At 41.1% G+C, this 20,887-nt stretch overlaps 1 protein-coding gene across 1 annotated transcript; it reads left to right on the top strand.

The window, feature by feature from the left end:
- RFK (riboflavin kinase) lies at positions 1 to 14,069 on the top strand. The gene is made up of 5 exons (XM_033085664.2): positions 1 to 169; positions 1,696 to 1,847; positions 3,190 to 3,292; positions 3,791 to 3,946; positions 13,829 to 14,069. The coding sequence occupies exons 1-4, from the start codon at positions 88 to 90 to the stop codon at positions 3,919 to 3,921; spliced, it is 468 nt and encodes a 155-aa protein (XP_032941555.1). The 5' UTR covers positions 1 to 87; the 3' UTR covers positions 3,922 to 3,946; positions 13,829 to 14,069.
- The last annotated feature ends 6,818 nt before the right edge of the window (positions 14,070 to 20,887 follow it).

Below are 20,887 nucleotides of genomic sequence, written 5' to 3'. Positions count from 1 at the left end.
TAGCGCCCCGTGCGGGGGGCGGTGGCGAGCGGCGCAGCGGCGCGGCGGGCCCGGGGCGCCGGCGTCTCGGAGTCTCAGCGCGGGGCCATGAGGCACCTGCCATACTTCTGCCGCGGGGAGGTGGTGAAGGGCTTCGGCAGGGGCTCCAAGGAGCTGGGTATCCCCACCGGTGAGCGGGCGCGGAGGGCCTCCCGGAACAAGACGCGCGGGGTGTCCGCGGGGCTGGCCCCGCCGTGGGGTTGGGGGGTCCGCGCCGGGTGCTCCCGCTGGGCCCGGGGTGCTGCAGGCGGTCGCTGTCGCGGCCCTCGAGCGGAGCCGGGCCGTGCTCCTGCCAAGCAGCGCTGTGACTAAGCTCGCCTGACCTCGGCGCCCTCCCGGCTGCCCTGCACAGCTGGCTGCACTATTGTCACGGCCCTGCCTTGTTACCTACCCCCGTTTTCCTGACGTTTCCCCCCGCCGCTGCTTAGAGTCTTGCACCTTCCCTCCTGTTATTCCCTGCAACCCAGTCTGTAAAGAGGATTCCCTGAATCTTGGCGCTTGTTCCTTTCCTTTTATCATCTCGTGATCGTCACGATGTACAGGATGTAGATAAGTGTCACGTTCTCGGTGTGGCAGCCTGGGAAATACCCCTTCGCATAAACCTCCGAAAGGAATAAGAAAGGGAGTAGGCATTGGGAATCGCTGCAAGGAAAAAAGTTTAACGGAAGTAAAGCAGTATTTGAAACATAGCAGGTGGCTTGGCCTACAAACAATATATTTTCCTGTTGCCCATCTCTGTTTCAGTTGTTTAAATGCAGGCAGATTAATACTACAAGAGAATTTTGACCTTGCTTAAACAGACACTGAAATCAGTAGTCATACTACACTACATCTAACAGACGTGAAACTTTATAAGACCGCTGTTGTGGTGCTGTATTTCTGACATCTGTTTCTGAGAACGTGTCACATTTTCCTCGATTGTTTATAAACAATGTGTTGGTATTAGGGAACAGGGGAATGAAGCTGTTACTGTCTGTGAGCTTTGATAAAAATTTGGTAACTGTCTATTCTTTGAAATCAGTTTGGTATCTTGCATGAAGAGGTCTGTTCAGCTGGGAATTAGAGGTAGGATAGTAATTTTGAGAAAAGGTTGAATTCAGTCTAAAGGAAATTTTATTTTACAATAAATATGCAATTGTCAAAGGAAATCTCAAATCCACAGATGCCTCAGGAAAGGAACTTGTGCAAAATTGGCAGATGATTAAACAATCATCACATTTGCTTCTACATAGTTTATTTCATTAGAAAATATTTTACTAATAAATAGTTCTGAGATGCTATTTTATAGTGCAGAGGAAAGTTGATGCTTTTCCCTCTCGTTTTTCATCATAGTAAAGCTGTGGTAATTGTCCTAAGAATGAAATGTGTCTTGGCTGTATGTATGATGTATTTATTAATATTATTGCGGAAGAGAAAGAAAAGTATACAATACAGTGTGTGTTTATGTAGGAGATGTAAGAACTCTGCTATTGCCACAGTGACTGAATTTTATGAAGCCATTTTATACTTTGCCAGTGGTACGTTGCATTATTCTTATCGTCACCAGTGTTATGTTTGTAAATAGTACATAGGCAGAGGTTGGCTTTTAAGTATTTGAAGATCCTCTTATATATTTGATTTACACAAAGTCACTCACACTTTGTAAAATTTTTACAGCTAACTTTTCTGAGCAAGTAGTTGAAAGCTTTCCATCTGATATCCCTACTGGTATATACTATGGATGGGCCTGTGTTGGAAATGGAGATGTGCATAAAATGGTTTTGAGCATAGGATGGAATCCCTTCTATAAGAATATTAAGAAATCAGTGGTAAGAATTTGCTTTTTGTGTGATTTTTTATTGCAATGAAAGACTGGATGAATTTTAACCAGATCTGCAGAATTTGATTGATGAATGATACCTAGAAATTTCTGTGCCAGTAGAAATGCATTTGTTATCCATATAATATTTATATTCTGTTAAGAATATCCAGAAAGTATACGCATGAAGTTGAATAAAATTTTTCTTTCTTCTATTCCACCATTTCTTGACTACTTCCAAAATTAAAGTGTAGCAGTACTTGAAATGATGGTTGCTTGACTTGCTGATAGCAAATTAAGCATCAACTTGGTAAATGCATTGAAATGAGAGCCCTAGTATAAGCTGGGACATCGTAATAATCTGTTGTTCTTTGCAATGTATCTACATTTCAGATAGGAGATGCTGGGGCAGCTTATGTATAATGATGTTTTAATTAATTCTTCTTTAATGGAATCCATACATGAGATGCTGCAGCTTAATGTACACAATAAATACAATGAAGGCATATAAGGACATAAGGCTGAAGAAGTTAAAATTCTGAGCTGTGACAGCGGAGGTGTTTTTTTTTTTGCTGTCACGTGCTGGTGCTTTTCCTGAGTTTTGAAGACCTCTCTTTTATTTGTTGAAAATAATTTTATTTGTACATGAATCTCTGCTTCTAAGTGTTTGTCTTAGGCAAATGTATACTTTAAAAATTTTTAGCAGATAGCTTTTCTGAGCAAGTAGTTAAAAGCTTCTCAAATGACAACTCTGCCAGTAGATACTATGGATTCGCATATTTTGGAGATGAAGATGTGCATAAAAAAGTTCTGAGTGTCACATGAAACTGTGTCTTTGTCTGGACTTGCTCTTCAATTTACTAATTCAGTTCTGTTGGGAGATAGTTGTAAAATCTCTCCTTGAGCCAGCTATTTTTATCGAAGTCTTGGGAGCTATTTGATGTATCTACTTGTTGATGAAACATTAACATTTCCTGCCTTAAGTGTCTTACCTCTGAGAAGTTTTGAAGCATTTCTCCTGATTTCTGGAGGTGTGGGCTTTGGTTTTTTATAATTGGACTTTTTGTTGTTTTGGTGCTTTTGTTGTTGTTGTTTTTCTTTCTTTTTCTCTTTATATACTTTTTACTCTTTAAGGGAGGATTTTTTTTTTTTAAATTCCATGCGGAGTGCTTCCTAATACAAACTAAAACTCTGGTCATTTAATTTTGGATTATCCATGCTGTACTAACTGTCCCTTTTATTTTTTATCTGTTGAGGAAAATTGGAATGTTGGATATTAGGCCTACATGCTTACAGAGAGGGAAATAAACTCCTAAATTCATAATAATTGTCCACTTATTCTCTTCCTTTAGGAAACACACATTATCCACACCTTCAAAGAAGACTTCTATGGAGAAATTCTTAGCATAGTCATAACTGGATATATTCGACCAGAAAAAAACTTTGATTCCTTAGGTCAGTACTGGAGGTCTCCCTCAAACTAGTTTCTTTTTTGCCTTACTTAAGTTGGTTCTGTATTTTCCCTGTACCTCCTTCCATCATGAGATGTTTTATTGGTTAACCTTTGAATTTTCAGTAAAATGTTTTTGTAATTTAAAAAACCTGCACTTCTCTTTCACTTGTCTGAGGAGTAATGTTAAAATCATGGGCTTGTCATAAAAGTAAATTTCTTCTTAAAATGCAATTTTGTTAGTATTGAAACAGAACTGCTTAAGGTGTCTTTTGGCAAATGAAGAGGATAGTGCTGGTAATGGGTAACAGTTCAACTTTAGCATGTTAAAAAAAAACATTTTAAAAGCAGAGAATTCTCCCTTTCAAACCTCAGTTATATTCTACTTCAGTGATTATTGTTTGATATTTGTTGATTGTTGTTTTGTGGTGTCTTATTTTCACTTGTTACTGTGTTCAGTATAAAAACCAACTTTTAAATATCCCTATTCTTACCTTTTTCAGATGCACTCATTTCAGCAATTCAGGAAGACATTGAAGAAGCAAAAAGACAGCTGGATCTACCAGAACATCTTAAACTCAAAGAAGATAATTTTTTTCATCTGCCAGAAGGCAAAATAGTAAACAACCGCTGAGAGAAAACCCATAAAGCAGTTTTTTGTGGGTTTGTTTTTTTTTTTTAATTTTGTTCCCCGTCATGGAGCTTTTGTATTTGCACTGCTCTCGTAGATGCTTCTATGTCATATGTCTGTTTGGTAACTGAGATCAGAACCAACTGTACAAGATTATTTCAGTTTTCTTTGGTTAAGTCATCATTAGACCAGTCACAGAAAAGAACTAGAAGATTGTAATAGATAGATAGATGGATCAGATACTATAGATTGTTATAGATAAACTATGTATCCTAAAGTTGCCAGATCTTTAGAAATCTGAGTACATTCAGAGCATGACCAAAGTTCATTGTGGCCCTAAGGTGTGGTTAGCTCATTTAATGAAGAGTGTCTCTTCTTAACATAATGTTAAAAGTTTCTGGTTTTAACATAATGTTAAAAGTTTCTTTTCCCATTTTTGTGCTGTTCTTAGATATGGATTTTATCTTGGAAATTGTTGGTATTGATTGACTCAGAAAATCCCTGTGGGTAGATATGATTAGATAACAATAGCAAGATTAATTGTCTATAGTTCTTTTTTATGTACTACACAGCTATTGTGACTGAAGCTGTTACTTTAATTGAAATTATTTAAGTTTATTTGAAATGGAAGAAATTGCTGTTGCTCATTGTGTTGCTACAATCTGAGCTGTGCTTCTTCACACTTGACTGAACATATGATAACACATGATTTGTGCAGTTTAATTATGAAGTGTTTCAATTTCAAGAAATGAATAAAAGAGTGAAATCTGATAAACCTTAAGGTTCAGGTGGAAAAGATGCAGAAACAATATAACAAGACTTCTGCTCATTGCACCTTAAAGGAAAATAGGTAGTGAGACACAAATTTGCATTTTATGTGCTGCTAGTATTTTTCATAGGAAAATCTTGAGGTTTTTCACTGCACTGTAATGAAATGTCTGACTTCAAGGTTGGCATTATTGTCAGGCACAGAAAAATCTCATCAACACTCTGCACTAAGTGCAGGTAAGAGCCAAGGTTTTGGCAGACCAAGTAGATGAATACATAAATGAAAGTCTTTGGGGATTTATTGCATAATATATCAATGCTGTAGTGAATATTGGTTATTTTTTGCAAGTAGTTGCAGAGAGTCTTACTCTGAAATGTGGGGATACAAGTAGGGATTGGACTAGATGATCTCTGAAGGTTCCTTACAACCCTAACTATTCTGTAATAGGTAAGTGGAAGGAGTACTGTGAGAGTTGATGGTAATTCAAAAAATACTTTGTAAAAAGTGTGGAAAGTGTGATTCAGTATCTACTCTTCTTTTCCTCTGATAGTTTTTTCTATCTCTTGGTGAATAGAAGCAGCTTTGCTACAGTGACATTCGCCTTTGTGACTTTTTGATGTCACCCTGTAATGAAATGCAAAGTACTTCTTTAAATATGTCTCAACTGTGATTCTCTGTCTGAACTATGATGTTCAATATGGAACGCACAATTTCTGTAGTGACATTTGGTTAATCTATTCCTTGTCCTACCCTATTCTAATCCTACTTTTCACTCTAGAATTTAAGAGAGTTTTAGCAAGGTAGCTGTTTGGGTCTTTGTGGCAGGTGCTGTCAAGATGGTGATTTCACTTCATATTGCTTTAAATTCTAGCCAGTATCATGGGCTATTATTAGGGAAGAGGTCTTGAGGAAATCAGGAGGAATCTTCATTTTGCCTAAACGAATTGTTCACCAGTGCTGTTGATAGCAGAAGCAGATATGATACGTGTGGGAGAGAGGGACATGGGACAATACACTTTCTTTTAAAGGAGAAGAGAAATAATTTAGTGGGCTTTTTACTGTATAACATGTTGGAAATTTCTAAAATGTGTGTAAAGAATTGTCTTGCAAGATTGATGATTGGAATTTTTAAAAGGAGAGATAAAAGGAGAATTTTTTTTTTGTTAAGAGTTTATGCATTCTTCAGATTGTAGTAATGTTAAAATTATATATTTTACTACTCCTTTTACAGAATAAACAGAAGCCACACTAGTCAACAGTGTATTTTGTCGACGATAGATTGTTGTTCATCATGATACCGTAGCTAAACACTCATAACTGCCTTTAAAATTGATTTTTGCCAGTAATGTCTTGGGTCTGTTGAGGAAACTATGGTGCCTTAAGCTGATTCTGAATAATACTTTCTGTATCTGCTAATAAATGCCACTATCAAAAATTCAATTCACCACTCGGTTACAGAACTGCTGTGATAGAGAACAGTACCTAGGGGAAAACTTGAGAGACTTAGTTTGCTCTCATATCCAACTGAGGTATGATACTGGATACACTGAACTAAGAAACTGCTCTTTGTGTGTTTGTCTTCAAAGACAGTGTGCTAGTACATCCATTTGGCTGAGTGTACCTGACCATATTATTTAAGGGAAAATGTTATGCATCACTCTTTAAGCTCAATACATAATTTATCGCACAGTATAAACTTTATGAAGGGTTATATATTTTTATTATGTACAAGTAGCTGTATTTTGGTTGATGTTGTTGCACTGTACCATTACTAAAAGGAACTGTAATTGACAAAGTTATCCTTGTCTTTCCTTTCTTTTGCCACTCCTAGCAATGTTATGTATCTCAGATTTAGATAAAGTTTTGTGGGGGCGACTTTTTAATCTTCATATGATTTTGTATTCCTCTTTGTTACTGAAGGTGCAATGATTAAATCCCAAGTGGGTTCCTTAGAACTCTGTCAAAGTTGCATGGTGATCATGAGGTCTTTAGGTGTATCTAACAAAAAAATCCTCTTAAGAATTACAACTTAAGAATTAGTCTTTCTCCCAATTAATTCCTTTGTAAAGATACATCTTAAGTGATTAGCAGCTCTAAAGCTGTTTATTATCGAAAATGTGAAGGGACTGTTTTAAGGCTCAGTCTATTCTCTTAGCCATCTGACCATACTGACAACAAATTACAGCACTTTCAGCACGTGTTCTTCATAGCGAGAAACTATAAAGAGCATCCTCTTCTGTAGTATTATGTATCCAGCAATGCTAAGAAAATTGCTTTGTTGTTTCCCGTTAAGGTAGATTACCCACTGAGTGCTATTTATTCCCTTTGGCATAGTTTGAAAATGCTGAACCACCTTAAAAGATAAGTGGAGAATTTTGGTTGTAATGCACTGTGCTTATTTCAGTTCTCTGTAGCCCGAGAAGATCGTAAAGAAGACAGAAGTCCTTTTTGCCAGTACTTCAGGACTATATTTCACTTCGCAATAAAATCAGATTCTCTGTTTGTGATGAAACACTAGTTAAACCACTGGAATTTAGATAATTAGGTGTTGATGATTAGGTGTTGATTATAGAATATTTCCAGTATTTTTAAAACAATTGAGGAATGCTGTGGAGGTGCTTGGTGGAAGAAGTCATGTCATAAATGCAGTTCCGTTGGGAAACATACTACAAGATTATGACAAAAAACATCAGCTTTGAGGAACACAGATGCACCAGGTAATACCTACAAGTACTGTATTATGAATTGCTTTCCAACTGTAATTCCATCGTAGTAAACTACTGGCGCCCATCCCAGTGACACTAGATAAATCTTTTTTATGACTGTGTGTTTTGGTAGGGATTGGCATGGTTCTTGAAAGAAGTGCAAGGGCACACTTTGCGTGGATTGTTGTAGGAGTTACAATGCACTCACATACATATTGGCAAAGGATTTGCTCTCTAAAGAGTGGACAGAAATATAATCTCCTAAAACAGTGTGCATCTGAAAGCCTACCAAATAGTTAGGTAAAACTTTAGACAAACTGCTTTTAGAAACCATGCCCTTGTCGTGTTCTTTGTTGTCTGAAATCGTGAGCTCAGCCTGCTAGGAAAGGTTTAAATACAGTGCAGTAATTCTGTATGAAAGGCAGCATAGAAAATCCGTGAATTAGTGAGAATTTCTCTAAAATGCTGACTTTCTTCCTATTCACATTCATCTTCCTTGTCCCCCAGAAGTCCATTTTGAAAATTATATTGAACTGTTGCCGTCCTATCCCATATGTGCTATATCTTCATCTCCAGTCTCCATCACTTGATGCTCTTTTGGTAGTCACTTGTGTGTGCAGGAAGGGCTTTGGATTGATTTACAGCCTCTCATACCTTCCTCCTTTAACAGCTGTGGCTCTGCCTTGCTTTATTCTCCAGATCCATGTAATGATTCCGTGTAAAAGAAAAGCCAAATCAGCTGGTAAGAAAGTAAGTGGTTTGGATTTTTGCTCTGGTGGTAGAATGGATTATAGTACACAGTCATCTGATAACAGCAATTAAAAAAAACTGAAATTATGTGAGCTCAAGTAGGAAGAGTCTTAGCTTTAAATGACCTGGTAGAAGTGTAGGTTAGAGAGCCACTTTTAATGTTTTGGAGATATTGTCTTACCCTTCCAATACCTCAGTTGTACTCTCGCAGCTGGGATAGCATAAGGCTAAAGAAAAGGGGATTGGTAGGGTATAGGATTTTTATTAAAGATTAAGAGCAGTCAGAAGCAGAGAAGCTAACAGGGACACAAACACAACTTCTAACATTAGGCTAGAAACAGAAAACACTCAGAGACATTTTTAACTTCAGTATCTAGAAAAAATTGAAGACTAGTTGTGTGTCTGAGCCTGCTTTTCGCCATTGTATCTGCTTGGTTTCATCACATTTTTTTCACTCCACAAATCTATATGCAAGATGCTGTAGCTGTTTCAAAGCGAATGAGGTGATTTTGGTATGATGATACAGGTTGCTGTGCATTGAAATAGATACTTTCTAGTCAACTCTTATATAAAAAGCACAAGTGTTTTAAGAAAAGCAGGAGGAAAGGTGACGTCACACATCAGCTGCAAGTAAACCTGGCCTATTCTGGTGACAGAGCAGAGGCATTGTGTTGTGTGCCTTCAGCTCAGCGCCACACTTCTGCACTTTCCTGCTTTTCATTTTTAAATGTTAGCCTAGCCAGTCATAAAGCCCTTAAATGCCAGTAGTGCTCTTCAGCAAGGTCATAGCTTGGGGTTATTGCTACAGTCAAAGCAGTCTGGGCTATCTGCCAGTTGGAAGTCACTACAGCAGCATGGGCAGCAGCCTTCTTCACTGTACAGTGGCACGTTAGCTGGACACAAAACAAGAACAAAAATAAGAATATTAAAAGATAACCTATCCTTACAGTATATTCTCCGTTGTTCACATTGTATTCAATAGTTAAAAGTTCAGTGTACAAATTACTGGAGGAAATGGTTCCAAATGGTCACCTCTTATCCTTGTGTCTCCTGGACTTTGTATTCATCTGCGAAACCCTGAGTTGATAAAGTTTATCTGTATGCATAAGGTACACACCCAAATGCTCTCTTTCCTAGGAGAGCAGTTAAGGCAATATCACAATACAAAAAAAGTAATCTGACTTCTCTTCATACACACTGAGCACTTTTGTTGGTCTTCACAAAGAATCACGTGTGAGATCTCCAGCAGGAGAAGGTCAAAATATTTAAAAAGAAAAGAATCCTGAACCTGGTCTTGAAACTGTGTACCCACAAAGCAGATTTTGTGGGTGTTTTGGAATTTGTGAAAAAGCTCTTCATGAACTGCAAGGACTATGATTGACTTTTGCCTTTTTTCTTTTTCCCTGTTAATCATCATTCTATCATCTGCCCTGAAGAGGGGTCCCAGGGAATTGTAGAGTCCTGTCAGGGTTTTTCATATAATGCATATAACAGAAGAAATATGTAGACTGTCAGGACAAATGTGGGATTACAAAGTACTGAGCCTCTGCAGACATCAGCAAAGTGTCAGATGCCGTAGCCTGTGCTGCATAATTGAGGGTCTGAAAGGAAAAGTGAGCAATGGCAAAGGAGTTCAGGAGGAATATAACTCTCCTGGTCTATAAGCTATACTAAACATTTAACACTTCTATTTGATATGCTTCATTGACTTTGGTCTTTGTTTAAGGAAATGAGGCTGACCTTTATTGTGAAAAACTTTGTAGCCTTTAACCAATTACATTCATAGGACCATTCTCTCCTCTAAGCTGATTGCCCAGGGTTCTTATTTTCTCTTGTCAGCTCTAGTCTGTGCAAGTGTCAGCCACAGCTAATTGTGGTGCAGGGGGGAGTTTCAAGGGCAAGTAAGCCATGCATCTGCCTCTCCTGGTGAGGTCAGAGGCAAAAGAAGAGCAGATTGGGACACTCAAAACTTGAAGTCAGTTTCAGTGAGCAACAAGAGCATATAGGGAGCCAGACTGCACCTCTCTGGGGTCTCCCAGCAGTAGTCACCTCAATGCAGAAGTGGAGCAAGATGAGCCAGAAGATGCCAGCTTAAGGAGAAGGATGTAATGGGGCAGGAAGGAAAAGCAGTAACCAGGTCCCTGAGATTGGAAACAGTCACTTGAGTCACTGGGTCCAGGTGCAGCATATTTACCTTGATGCTAGTGAGGATGCCTGACTGAAGGGCTGCTGGCAAATTTTTCTGAGAGGTAGAAATCAGGATTGTTAGAAAGGGCTGCAGTTAGGGCAAGTGTCTATCACATGGAAGCCCAGCACCAAATCCCAACTCCGCTACATGTTTTTTTTTATATTTCTGCGTTCTGAAGGGCTCAAATCCTTTCCAGCTGAGCACATCAGCCAGTCAGGTAGTGGGGAGGAAATACACTGGCTACAGAAGCACAGTAACTTGACCAATTTCAAGGTCTCTCTTTTCAGAGATAATTGTGTAACTACAAGATTAGAGCATCTTTATAATCAGAGTGTTAGCAAAATTATTGCTGACTACCCTAGAAAAAAAAAGCCACTACTATTCAGAGTGGTCTGTCCCACTAAGTCATCCCGCCATGCGAACTTAAGCCAAGTGCAGGTGGAGAGGTGTGCCTCATGCCCAATCTCCTGGGGCTGCAGAGACCATCCCAGGGCTCCATGATTTCTTGAAGAAAGCTTCAACTAGCCTCTTTGCTGTATTTAACTATTAGTTAAGTATTTTGGTATAGATTAGTAGTACCACTAGCTACTGCACTAGTAGTGTGAAGAATTAGAGACACAAAGACTTTTTGAAATGCCTTTTCCATTTTCCTGTAAGTTTCATCCTTCCTGCAGAGAATGATCATTTTGTTCTGTGTTCCTTAGCTGTTTTCAGTGGAAGGATGTGGATGTCTTGCAAAACTTCCTGCAATGGCAAGGTCCGAAGTGTTTAGATAACTTCTTTTACTGATATACTGTCTATATTTACTTTTTAAAAATTTCTTGCTGAAGATTCATTTTTCTACAGGCCAGATTAAAACGTAGAGCAACCCAGTCTGTCTCAATGTCCCTGGCGGTAAAGTGTAGTCCAAGTCTCTCTCAAGCCTCTACATGTACCTAGCTATGCTAGCACACAAACATTTTAGCTTGCTTACACATGTAACACTCCAAGTAACTTGCTGATGACCTCTCATCCCTCTTGTGAGATGCAGAAATTCACTGTCACCAGACTTTGAGAGACTATTTTCTACCTTCACATTTTTTCTTTACTGTTATTGAACAAATCCTTACAGAGTATTTGTGTCATCTCTATGAATATAAGGAATACCCTGAGAAAGCTAAATGTTTGATCTTAATTGTGTTCAGTTGAGCATTTTCCATTCTTCTATCCCCACTGTCATGTAAATCCTAAGATTTTTTCTCTCCTTTTAGAAACTAGTCATTTGGCATGCTCTGAAAAAGTGTTGAGGAGTTGATGGTATATCAGACAGCCATGTAGTGTAAAGGAATGTGTTTCCCTTTACTCTAAATTACCTTATCTGAAGTAAAGACTACTCCCTTTCTGGTGTCTGCCTTCAGTCCTCCATTCTGTTGTCAGTGATTTCTAAAATCTATGTAACATGTAATATATCTCATTTTTCTTCTTTGCATCCATCTACTTTACCTTGGCTTATATTTTGTTTAATTTCTGTGTAGTTTTAAAAATTTAACCCTGATTATGAGTGTAAAGAACTAAACCCAAACCCATGACTGAATTACAGTTAAAATTGACCTTGATCCTGATAGGGTAATGGTTGTAATATAAAAAACCCCAATAAAATAGGCTTCTTATCTTGTTAAATCAAGAAGATATTAACTACCACTGAAGAATACAGTTTTAAAAACATTTGAAGCTTGCAAGTAAAAATAAAGATTTTTTAAGGTGAAGTACAGGCCCCCTGCCCCCTGCTTTTAATATTTGCTCCTTTAGTAGCTTTTGTTGTTGTCTGTAATTGTTGCCAGTCACCTGCAGAGGGGAATATACACAAGCATGTGGTCTTAATATGTTTAACAAGTGACAGCCTTTAATGTTACAATCAGATATAGATGTTTAAATGCCTCAATTTGTGCACTTCTCTTGCCAACAAAAGGATTGGAATTAGACTTTTTTTTAATGTCTAAAATTTCATACAATGAGCAGTTGTGATACAGAAGATTTTCCTACTGAAACCTGTGCAGGGTATTACTTCTAGTAATATAACTAGAGGTTCCCCCAAAATAACCTCACAAAATTGCAAAGAAAATCAGAACAGGTAAAATGTTTGTCCTCGGCCTTTGAACCACTGCTAAATGAAAAGAGCAAATGACTGAGTTTAGTCATATAAAGATCTTTAACTTGTCAGTTAAAATTTTACTCAGGAAAGCATGACAGGTTGTTGCATAATGCTGCAGAACTGATTAATTAATAACAGAGTTTCTTGCCTTCGTGGGAAGACTGCGAGTTTGAAGACTTCATCTCTCCTCTTCCAGCCTTCATTCATCCTTGCATAAAAACGAGTCTCATGTAAAGACAAATTCTTACTCATATCTTGTTGAACTGTTTTGTTGTACTGTTTTCTGCTCCAATGTCTACTACCATGCTTTACTTGAGGATCCTGTCTCTGTTTAAAAAGTTCCATCTGAAACTCTTCTGGTTGTATGAGAAACATGTAAAAATCCCATGTTTATGATACATGAATCTGAAATTTTAATGAAATCACAGATGAGAGGCTTCTGTGAACTAACCATAATCTGTAAATGAAAGCTTCACTCCAGATGTACCACTCCATTTTATTATTGTTATGGTCTTACAGATTTTTAAAGACAAAAATGTACTGTTTCAGACCTACTGAATTGGTTTTATCAATATCAAAATACTTTTATCAATATAAAAAATATTAATACTTTCTTGTTGGTTGGTGTTTGGTGTTTGGGCGTTTCTATATGTTTTTCTTTCACCTAAATTTAAATATCTTCTCTTTAAAAATCCTGTTCAGGCCAGGCTCTGCCTTAGTGTCACATTGATTCTTGCGACTTTGTCAGAACGTTGACTACTTTCATCCAGCTCATAACCTCTATTTCTGGAAACCAAGAAACTGATCACACTGTGCTATTTTTTGAGCTAAGGCTTAATTAATTTAAGAAGCCACTGTTGTGCTCTGCCCATTCAGTCTATTCCAGCCCTAAAACTTTTCATAGTTCTTGGAAATTATCAGTACAAAACCTGAAAATTGCTACAGAATTTGTTAGTGGGAAGACAGTAACACCCTTCCAAATGTTCACTTGGATCTCATTACTGCAAGGTGTAGGTGGCTTGGTCTGATGGCACTATGAATGCATTCTTTTTTAGACGTTATTTTTTTTTTCCAGATACCTCCATGAAAACACACAGAATGGGTGACAAGGAAACACAGTTAGTCTAATATAATGCAATTCTAAACTGGAAAAACTAAGTTCTCAGTCCCCAAATCTGCCCATACTTCCTGTGCTAATCTTATATTTTTTGAATTATACCTTTAATTATACTCTTTTCTCAGCTATGATTTTTTTTTCTGGATTCTGCTGGGATATAGCATGGTCTGATATAGGTGCTTTTATTGTAAATGGTAATTGTAAATTGTAATTGTTTGTTTTGTTGTTTTGGGTTTTTTCCTCTCTGCAGGAATATGTCTTACAGGATGACTCCAATTTCATGCTAGAAGAAAAATGATGATGGTCTGTCATTCTGATATTCTACTACAGCGCAAGCTAAGAATAGATCACAGCAAAGGCAATCATCACCTCTTTCTGCAATAGTAGCTTTCTTTGAAGCCTCCTAAGTGAAAGTTGGTTCCAAGCGACTGGAGAGATTTGTCCAGATTACAGCTGGAGGTATTCCACCTGCAGGCACATTTGAGACAGAACTCAGAAGAGTAAAGAGTATAAAGTAAAAGAACAGTGTGGTCATGTTTCTGTGGTCTCGGCAAACATTTCTGTTTTCATGTGCCTACAGCAGTGCAATTTTAAGCTATGACTACCACCTTTGATACCTTCTGCAGAGCCAGATTTTACGAGATTTTTTTTTACCTTTTCTGCTAGGATCACAAAGTTATTCATTCACTCTTAAAAGTGCTTCAAATGTGTAGTGTTGCTTTATGGGTTTTACCCATCTGTTTTAAGAATAAATGTTGGTTCCCCTACCAATAAGGAACATCTGCTCTTTTTTAGACTCTAAAGGAAGAAAAGGATTTCTACTCCATTTAGAAATTGTCCAGAACTGGTGACAAATACAGTAATTTCATGAATACAAGCTGCAGCAATTTGACCAAAATTTTGGTGGAAACCCGGAAGTGCGGCTAAAAGTCGGGGGCGGCTAATATGTGAATAATTTTCTGACATTTACAACCCCAGACGTGCCAGCCAGGGCACCGAGCCAAGCACCTGCCAGTAAAAGCCGGCATTCCGCAATTGTTACAGTGTTACTGTGTTGCCCTGGCTCCCTGCAGGCAGCACGGGGGGCAGGGAGAGAGGCAGGAGAGCTCTCTTTCCTCCTCTGCCGCAGCCCAGGGGAGAGACGGGGGGGCCCCGTGCCCCCATTGCCGCGGCTCAGAGGAGCGGGGGGGGCCGCGCCGCCATTGCCGCGGATCTGGGAGGACGGGGTGGGGCGCGCCGCCATTGCCGCGGCTCGGGGAGGATGGGGGGGGGCGCGCCGCCATTGCCACGGCCCGGGGAGGATGGGGGGGGGTGCACCGCCATTGCCGCGGCCCGGGGAGCCGACGGGGGCCCTGCGCCGCCATTGCCGCGGCCCAGGGAGAATGGTGGGGGGCCGTGCCGTCATTGCCGCGGCCCGGGGAGGAGGGGGGGTGCTCTGCCCCCGCCCTCCACCGCCATGGCGGGAGCAGGGGGTGCTCCGTGCCCGGCCGGCGCCGCGGCAGGAGCGGGGCCGGGGCGAGCGAACCCAGAGGCGGCGGCCAACCCCGAGTGGCAGCGCCGGGCTGGGCCACCTGGCCCCGTCAGCAGCCCCGAGCGGGCTGAGCCTGCACAGCCTTAGTTGAGCCAGTCAACCCCGCCCTGCAGCGGTTCTGTTAGTATTTGGCAACTTTGTTGCACGCGGGTCCTCGCTGCGAACGACAGAGCGGCCTATATTTGGGTGTGGCTTATTTATGGGCAAAAACCGAAATATTTGCCAACACCCAGAGATGCGGCTTATACTCAGTGCGGCTTGTATTTGTGAATTTACTGTACTAATGAGACAAAGTAAACTTGAAATTAGATGGACAGAAATAAGTCCTTCTAGAGTGGTCAACTACATGCACATGTCCTGTCACACTTTCAAGTACGTCAGTGAGCATTTTTACTGTGTCTTTATGTGTCTATTTTTCATGTAGTAGAAACAATAGAAATAACTACATTTTTTTGAGGCTCATTCAAATAATTTTAGTGATGTCCAATAATATATACATCTAAGCTCTTAAAAATCCCCAACTGTTAATCTCACATACATGTTTTATAGCTTCAAATATCTTATTTTAAGTAAACATCAAAGTCTTAATATTCAGAATTATTTTGTTATAGGAAAATACATATAGGAAATATGTAACATATAGGAAATATGTAACAACAGACTGATTGTTTCATGATGTTATTTAGATACCTGAAGTGTAATATGCCTTGTAATTTAGCAAATTATAAAGTAATAACTAAAAAGTAGTATTATGGCAGTCTAAAATGTTTCCTAGTAGAAGTCTTGTAGCGTATTTTTGAATGTGAGAAAGTAGTAATTTTCTAAATTTGTCCCTTCTGATGTAATACTATTTCTTTATATATAATACAATATTTCCCATATTTCATCTCTCTAAAAAGTATATTTTAAAAGAGATTTAGTGTTCAGACACAAATGGTTTTATCTTTGCCTGTATATTGATCTCTTTCAAAGTGTGTCTCAAGGCTGAAATTTTCAGGAAGCCAAAGCGTTATTCTATATTTATCTCCCATAATCAGCAAATAGATGTACCCACTCCTGTGACAGTCTTACCAAAGTCTGTCCTTCAGCCTCCATTTTTTTAAAGTGTTCATACTGAAATGAATGTAACTGAACTATGTGGTGGGAAGTAAAAGCAAAAGAATGCCAGTAGCCCCAACATTTCTTCTTCTAAGAGCTCAGTTCAAAAGTGGCCCCTGCATAAAAAAGCACAATGTTGCCAACAAGGATTGCAAGGCAAGGGTTTCTTTCTTTCTGTATAAAAGTCTTTTCTCAATAGACAAACACTTGATAAATGCCACTGTTTTCCTTGTGGGTAGGATTTATCTCACCCAGAAGAACAAAATGGAGAAAAACAACACGGAAATAAATCCTTTGGCTTTATATCACCATATGAATCACTGACATGATAAATGCAGCAGAATTACTCTGGGCTGTTAGTAGAAAAACTGGTTTCAGCACCCTAGAAAACAGGTATCTGTATATGCATACAACATGTTATGACTTCTTTCAAATGTGGTACCTATAATTTAATGCATTTTTATGTCTTTTTCATTGACGACTGCATCTACTAAGGCTTTTGTTTAGTTTGTTTCTTGGTAACATGTCAGGTGTTAACAGGAATGTGAAGAATGCATGCCTCCTGTGATATATCTCAGGGAAATACATAGGAAAATTCTCATGTTGCTCAAGTCTAGAGTCCTTGGGAGAAGATCACATCCACTAAACTTACTGTCTATACCTTTGGTTTGAATCAGTTGCCCATGACTGGGTCTAGTGCTATTCTAGATTCCTTGCAAATAAATGCCTACCTAACTACAGGTACCTGTGCAGAACATACTGGACTTCTGTGTCATGTTTGCCCATCTCATGCATCCTAAGGGGTACTAAGATGCCTCAGTTTAAATAGCTGGTCTAGCCCCTGTAGTTGGGAGGTATGTTCAATTTGCCTTCAGTACTTTTGTTCTCAGTATTTGGTTCAGTACTTTTTGCATTGGTTTTTATCCAATGCAAATGTATGCATATATTAAAAATATTTAATATTTTTAAAGTAAGTGGAATTTGAAAGGCCTACAAAGAAATTAATTATTTTAATTCATGTAAAGTAATTACTATCAGCAGGGAAGATATAATTACCTGCGTGCATGGGTCAATAAGCTACTGAGGCTGTTAAGTCAAAGTACCTGAGTTAGAGGCTACTGAGTTATTAAGCAAGTTTCCACATGCACTGAATAGGACAAGAAGTCTGGGGAAAATTGTACACTATTATGAGATTAAAATTGCTAACATAACACATACGTGCAAGTGTCAAATTCATATTGTGAAGAAACCTTTATAAGGTGGCTCTAAAGATTAACTTTAAAAAGTCTCTAATACATCTTATATATTTTAAATGTAGTGATATTTGTTTACAGTAGTTTCACGAATACAAGCCGCACGGATTATAAGCCGCACCCCCGGTGCCTCGACAATGTTGCTGTCTTTGTCAATAGATAAGCCGCACCCCGAATATTAGCCGCACTTTCGTTCGTCGCGAGAATCCATGCGCAGCTTTCACAAATTGGCCAATTAGTAACAGGATCGCGGCATAGCGGGCTTTACTGGCTCGGGGCGGGGCCAGGAAGGCTCGGCCCGCTCATGGTTACCGACGGGGCCGGGTAGCCCAGCTCAGCGCCACGGCTCGGCGGGGCTGGCCGGGTGGTGCTGCCGCCGCCGCCGGGCTCGCTGGCCCCCCTCTCCCGTCAGCACCGCCCCGCTGCCGCGTTCCCTAGCCCTGCCGGCGGGCTGCCGCCGCCCGGCTCACCGGCCTCGCCGCGCCGCGTTCCCTAGCCCTGCCGGCGGCCTACCGCCGCCGCCACCCGGCTCGCTGGCCGCGCCGTGTTCCCTAGCCCTGCCGGTGGCCTGCCGCCGCCCGGCTCGCTGGCCGCGCCGCGTTCCCTAGCCATGCCGGTGGCCTGCCGCCGCCGCCACCCGGCTCGCTGGCCGCGCCGTGTTCCCTAGCCCTGCCGGTGGCCTGCCGCCGCCCGGCTCGCTGGCCGCGCCGCGTTCCCTAGCCCTGCCGGCGGGCTGCCGCCGCCACCGCCCGGTTCGGCGGCCGCGCCGCGCCGCGTTCCCTAGCCCTGCCGGCGGCCTGCCGCCGCCCGGCTCGCCGGCCGCGCCGCGCCGCGTTCCCTAGCCCTGCCGGCGGCCTGCCGCTGCCGCCCGCCCGGCTCGGCGGCCGCGCCACGCCGCGTTCCCTAGCCCTGCCGGTGGGCCAGCCACTGCCGCCGCTGGCAGGCATGCTGGCCGCCTCGCCGCTGCCTTCACGTACTCGCCCTGCCGGCGGGCCAGCCACTGCCGCCGCTGGCAGGCATGCCGGCCGCCTCGCCGCTGCCTTCACGTACTCGCCCTGCCGGCGGGCCAGCCGCTGCCGCCGCTGGCAGGCATGCCGGCCGCCTTGCCGCTGCCTTCACGTACTCGCCCTGCCGGCGGGCCAGCCACTGCCGCCGCTGGCAGGCATGCCGGCCGCCTCGCTGCTGCGTTTACGTACTCGCCCTGCCGGCGGGCCAGCCGCTGCCGCCCCTGCCAGGCTCGCCGGCCGCCCCCTCCCGTCTGCACCGCCGCCGCGTTTCCTCGCCCTGGCCGGCACTGCAGGCCCCCGCACCGCCGGGCTCCCCCACACTGCTGGCCCTGATTCTGCTGGGCTTCCCCCGCTGCCAGGCAGCCCCACCCGCCGGCCTTCCTGCTTCTGCCATGCTCCCCTGCACTGCTAGCCCCAGTTCTCCCGGGCTCCCCCGCCCTGCTGGCCCGGGCTCTGCCGCCCCCCCTGCCCCGCCCTGCTGGCTCAGGCTCTGCCGCCCGCCCCCCACACTGCTGGCCCCGCCTCTGCCAGGCTTTCCCACCTCTGCCGGGGCCGGCCAGGCTCCAGCTTGGCTTGGGGCTGCCGCGGGCTCTCACTTCCGTGTTGGCAGCTTTTAGAATTTTGTTAATGTATTAGCCGTCCCGGAATATTGGCCGCACTTCCGGGTTTCCACCAAAATTTTGGTCAAATTGGTGCGGCTTGTATTCGTGAAATTACTGTATATGTAAATAAACCCCCAAAGTATGACAAGAAATATATGCATTCGTTGGCTTCTTGTTACATGCCATGAGCTGGTATCTATTTTATTCTTGACATATGTAGAACTCATAAACTCATACCACAGTGTTATGAATTATTTATTGTGCTGTAATTATTATGGTTGATTTCCCTTCAAAACGTTTTGATTCCTTGGAGGATGGTATGACCCAATAAGGAAATATAAAGGAGTTTAATCTTCCCCTGGTGAAATTCAGAGTGAAGTTTTTTTAAAAATATTATTAGACAAAACTGGAAAATGTCTCTTGAACACCTCACTGTAGCAAAGAAACATACACCAAATACTGAAATGCTTTGTTAGAGCAAAAAAAAAAAGACATTTTGATATTATAACTTTGAGACATTATTCCTTTTAATATCCAGATAATACAATATTCCACATATGCATATGAACCTGACTAATATACCTTAGGGAATCACAATGCTTTTTTAGTAGTTCAAGCACCAGGGAAGTGAAAAACTTCACATTTTTGAGGGAAAAGAAAGAACTTGTCTTAGTGCATTTTAGATGTAAGAGATCATCGGTGGTTTGTGGTTTTTTTAAATGTCATAAATTCTTAAGTGTCAGCTATTTCTTTAAATTTAGTATGTATATATAGTATATATAGTATATATATTGTGTGTGTGTGTGTACACATATATATATAGTATATATTAGTATGTAGTAAATATGTAACATAATTCCTATTATACTCTGCAGAGGATAGTATCCCAATTAATTTTTTTAATAGATGTAAAATATAAAAACTTACTTCTACGTCTTGGCTCAAAATAGATTAATATAGGAGACTAGCAGGCATAATGTGCATTCTGCTTTGAGGAATCTTTGGTCTAGTACCTAAATAATAAAGAAGCTTAACCTTCCAGAGAGGAGTACCCACTCACAGGAGTGAGTTGTAAACTTGGGGAGCCTTGTAAGTACATGATCAGCATTAAAGCCAGATTTCATTTAATGTTGCTGCTCTATGTCTTCCCTCTCACGGATTTCACCAATTGTGTCTTCTGTATGGAATGCCACTTTATTAACTGGTATAACTGGGTTAAATTGTAAAATATTAGTGTTTTAGAATTCTGTAGCAGAAACAGTTGTGCACTCTCTTAGTTTTCTTCTCACATCCTCTTTTTCTGCTCTATGGAAATGAAGAGGGATCCATTGAAAGCCCAAAAAGCCACAGTTGAAGAAGAAAAAGATTTAGATTTAGAAGTTATGGGTACTCATCCTTCTCTGCATATGCATGGGACATTTCTTCTGAATCTTGAAACCACAGTAATTTTGTGGTGTAAGAAACTCATTCCTCAACCATCTCCTTCTTAGATTCTGGTAAATGTGATTGTTGTCCTGTGCTGTATTTTAACCTTTTCTGAATAATGGATTTTGGAAAGGAATTAAATGTAGAGAGTAAAAAGGTGAAGGTGAAAGGAAGAAATAACTACTACAGTAGTCTGTGGTATATCTTCATAATACACAGAGAAAATTACACTTTTCTCTGTAGTTTTAGGGGCTTTGTAAATGTTGCAAACATAATGAAGTGTATTGGTAAGAGAAGTCATATAGGGATACTCCTCATAAAGTTTAATGTTCTACACGTTTAAGTGCTATATATGTGCACAGTTATATAAACCTTTAGATAGTAGGAAAAATA

The sequence above is a fragment of the Catharus ustulatus genome, chromosome Z (genome assembly GCF_009819885.2).
Source record: "Catharus ustulatus isolate bCatUst1 chromosome Z, bCatUst1.pri.v2, whole genome shotgun sequence".
Lineage (NCBI taxonomy): Eukaryota > Metazoa > Chordata > Aves > Passeriformes > Turdidae > Catharus > Catharus ustulatus.
The sequence above is the reverse complement of the archived record's forward strand: the minus strand, read 5'-3'. Positions and strand labels throughout refer to the sequence as shown.

Excerpts from the sequence above, each read along its gene's own strand:
- RFK (XM_033085664.2), top strand. The coding sequence starts at position 88 with ATGAGGCACCTGCCATACTTCTGCCGCGGGGAGGTGGTGAAGGGCTTC. Across the intron at positions 1,848-3,189 it reads AGAATATTAAGAAATCAGTG|GAAACACACATTATCCACAC; the intron begins GTAAGAATTTGC and ends CTCTTCCTTTAG. Across the intron at positions 3,293-3,790 it reads AAAAAACTTTGATTCCTTAG|ATGCACTCATTTCAGCAATT; the intron begins GTCAGTACTGGA and ends TACCTTTTTCAG.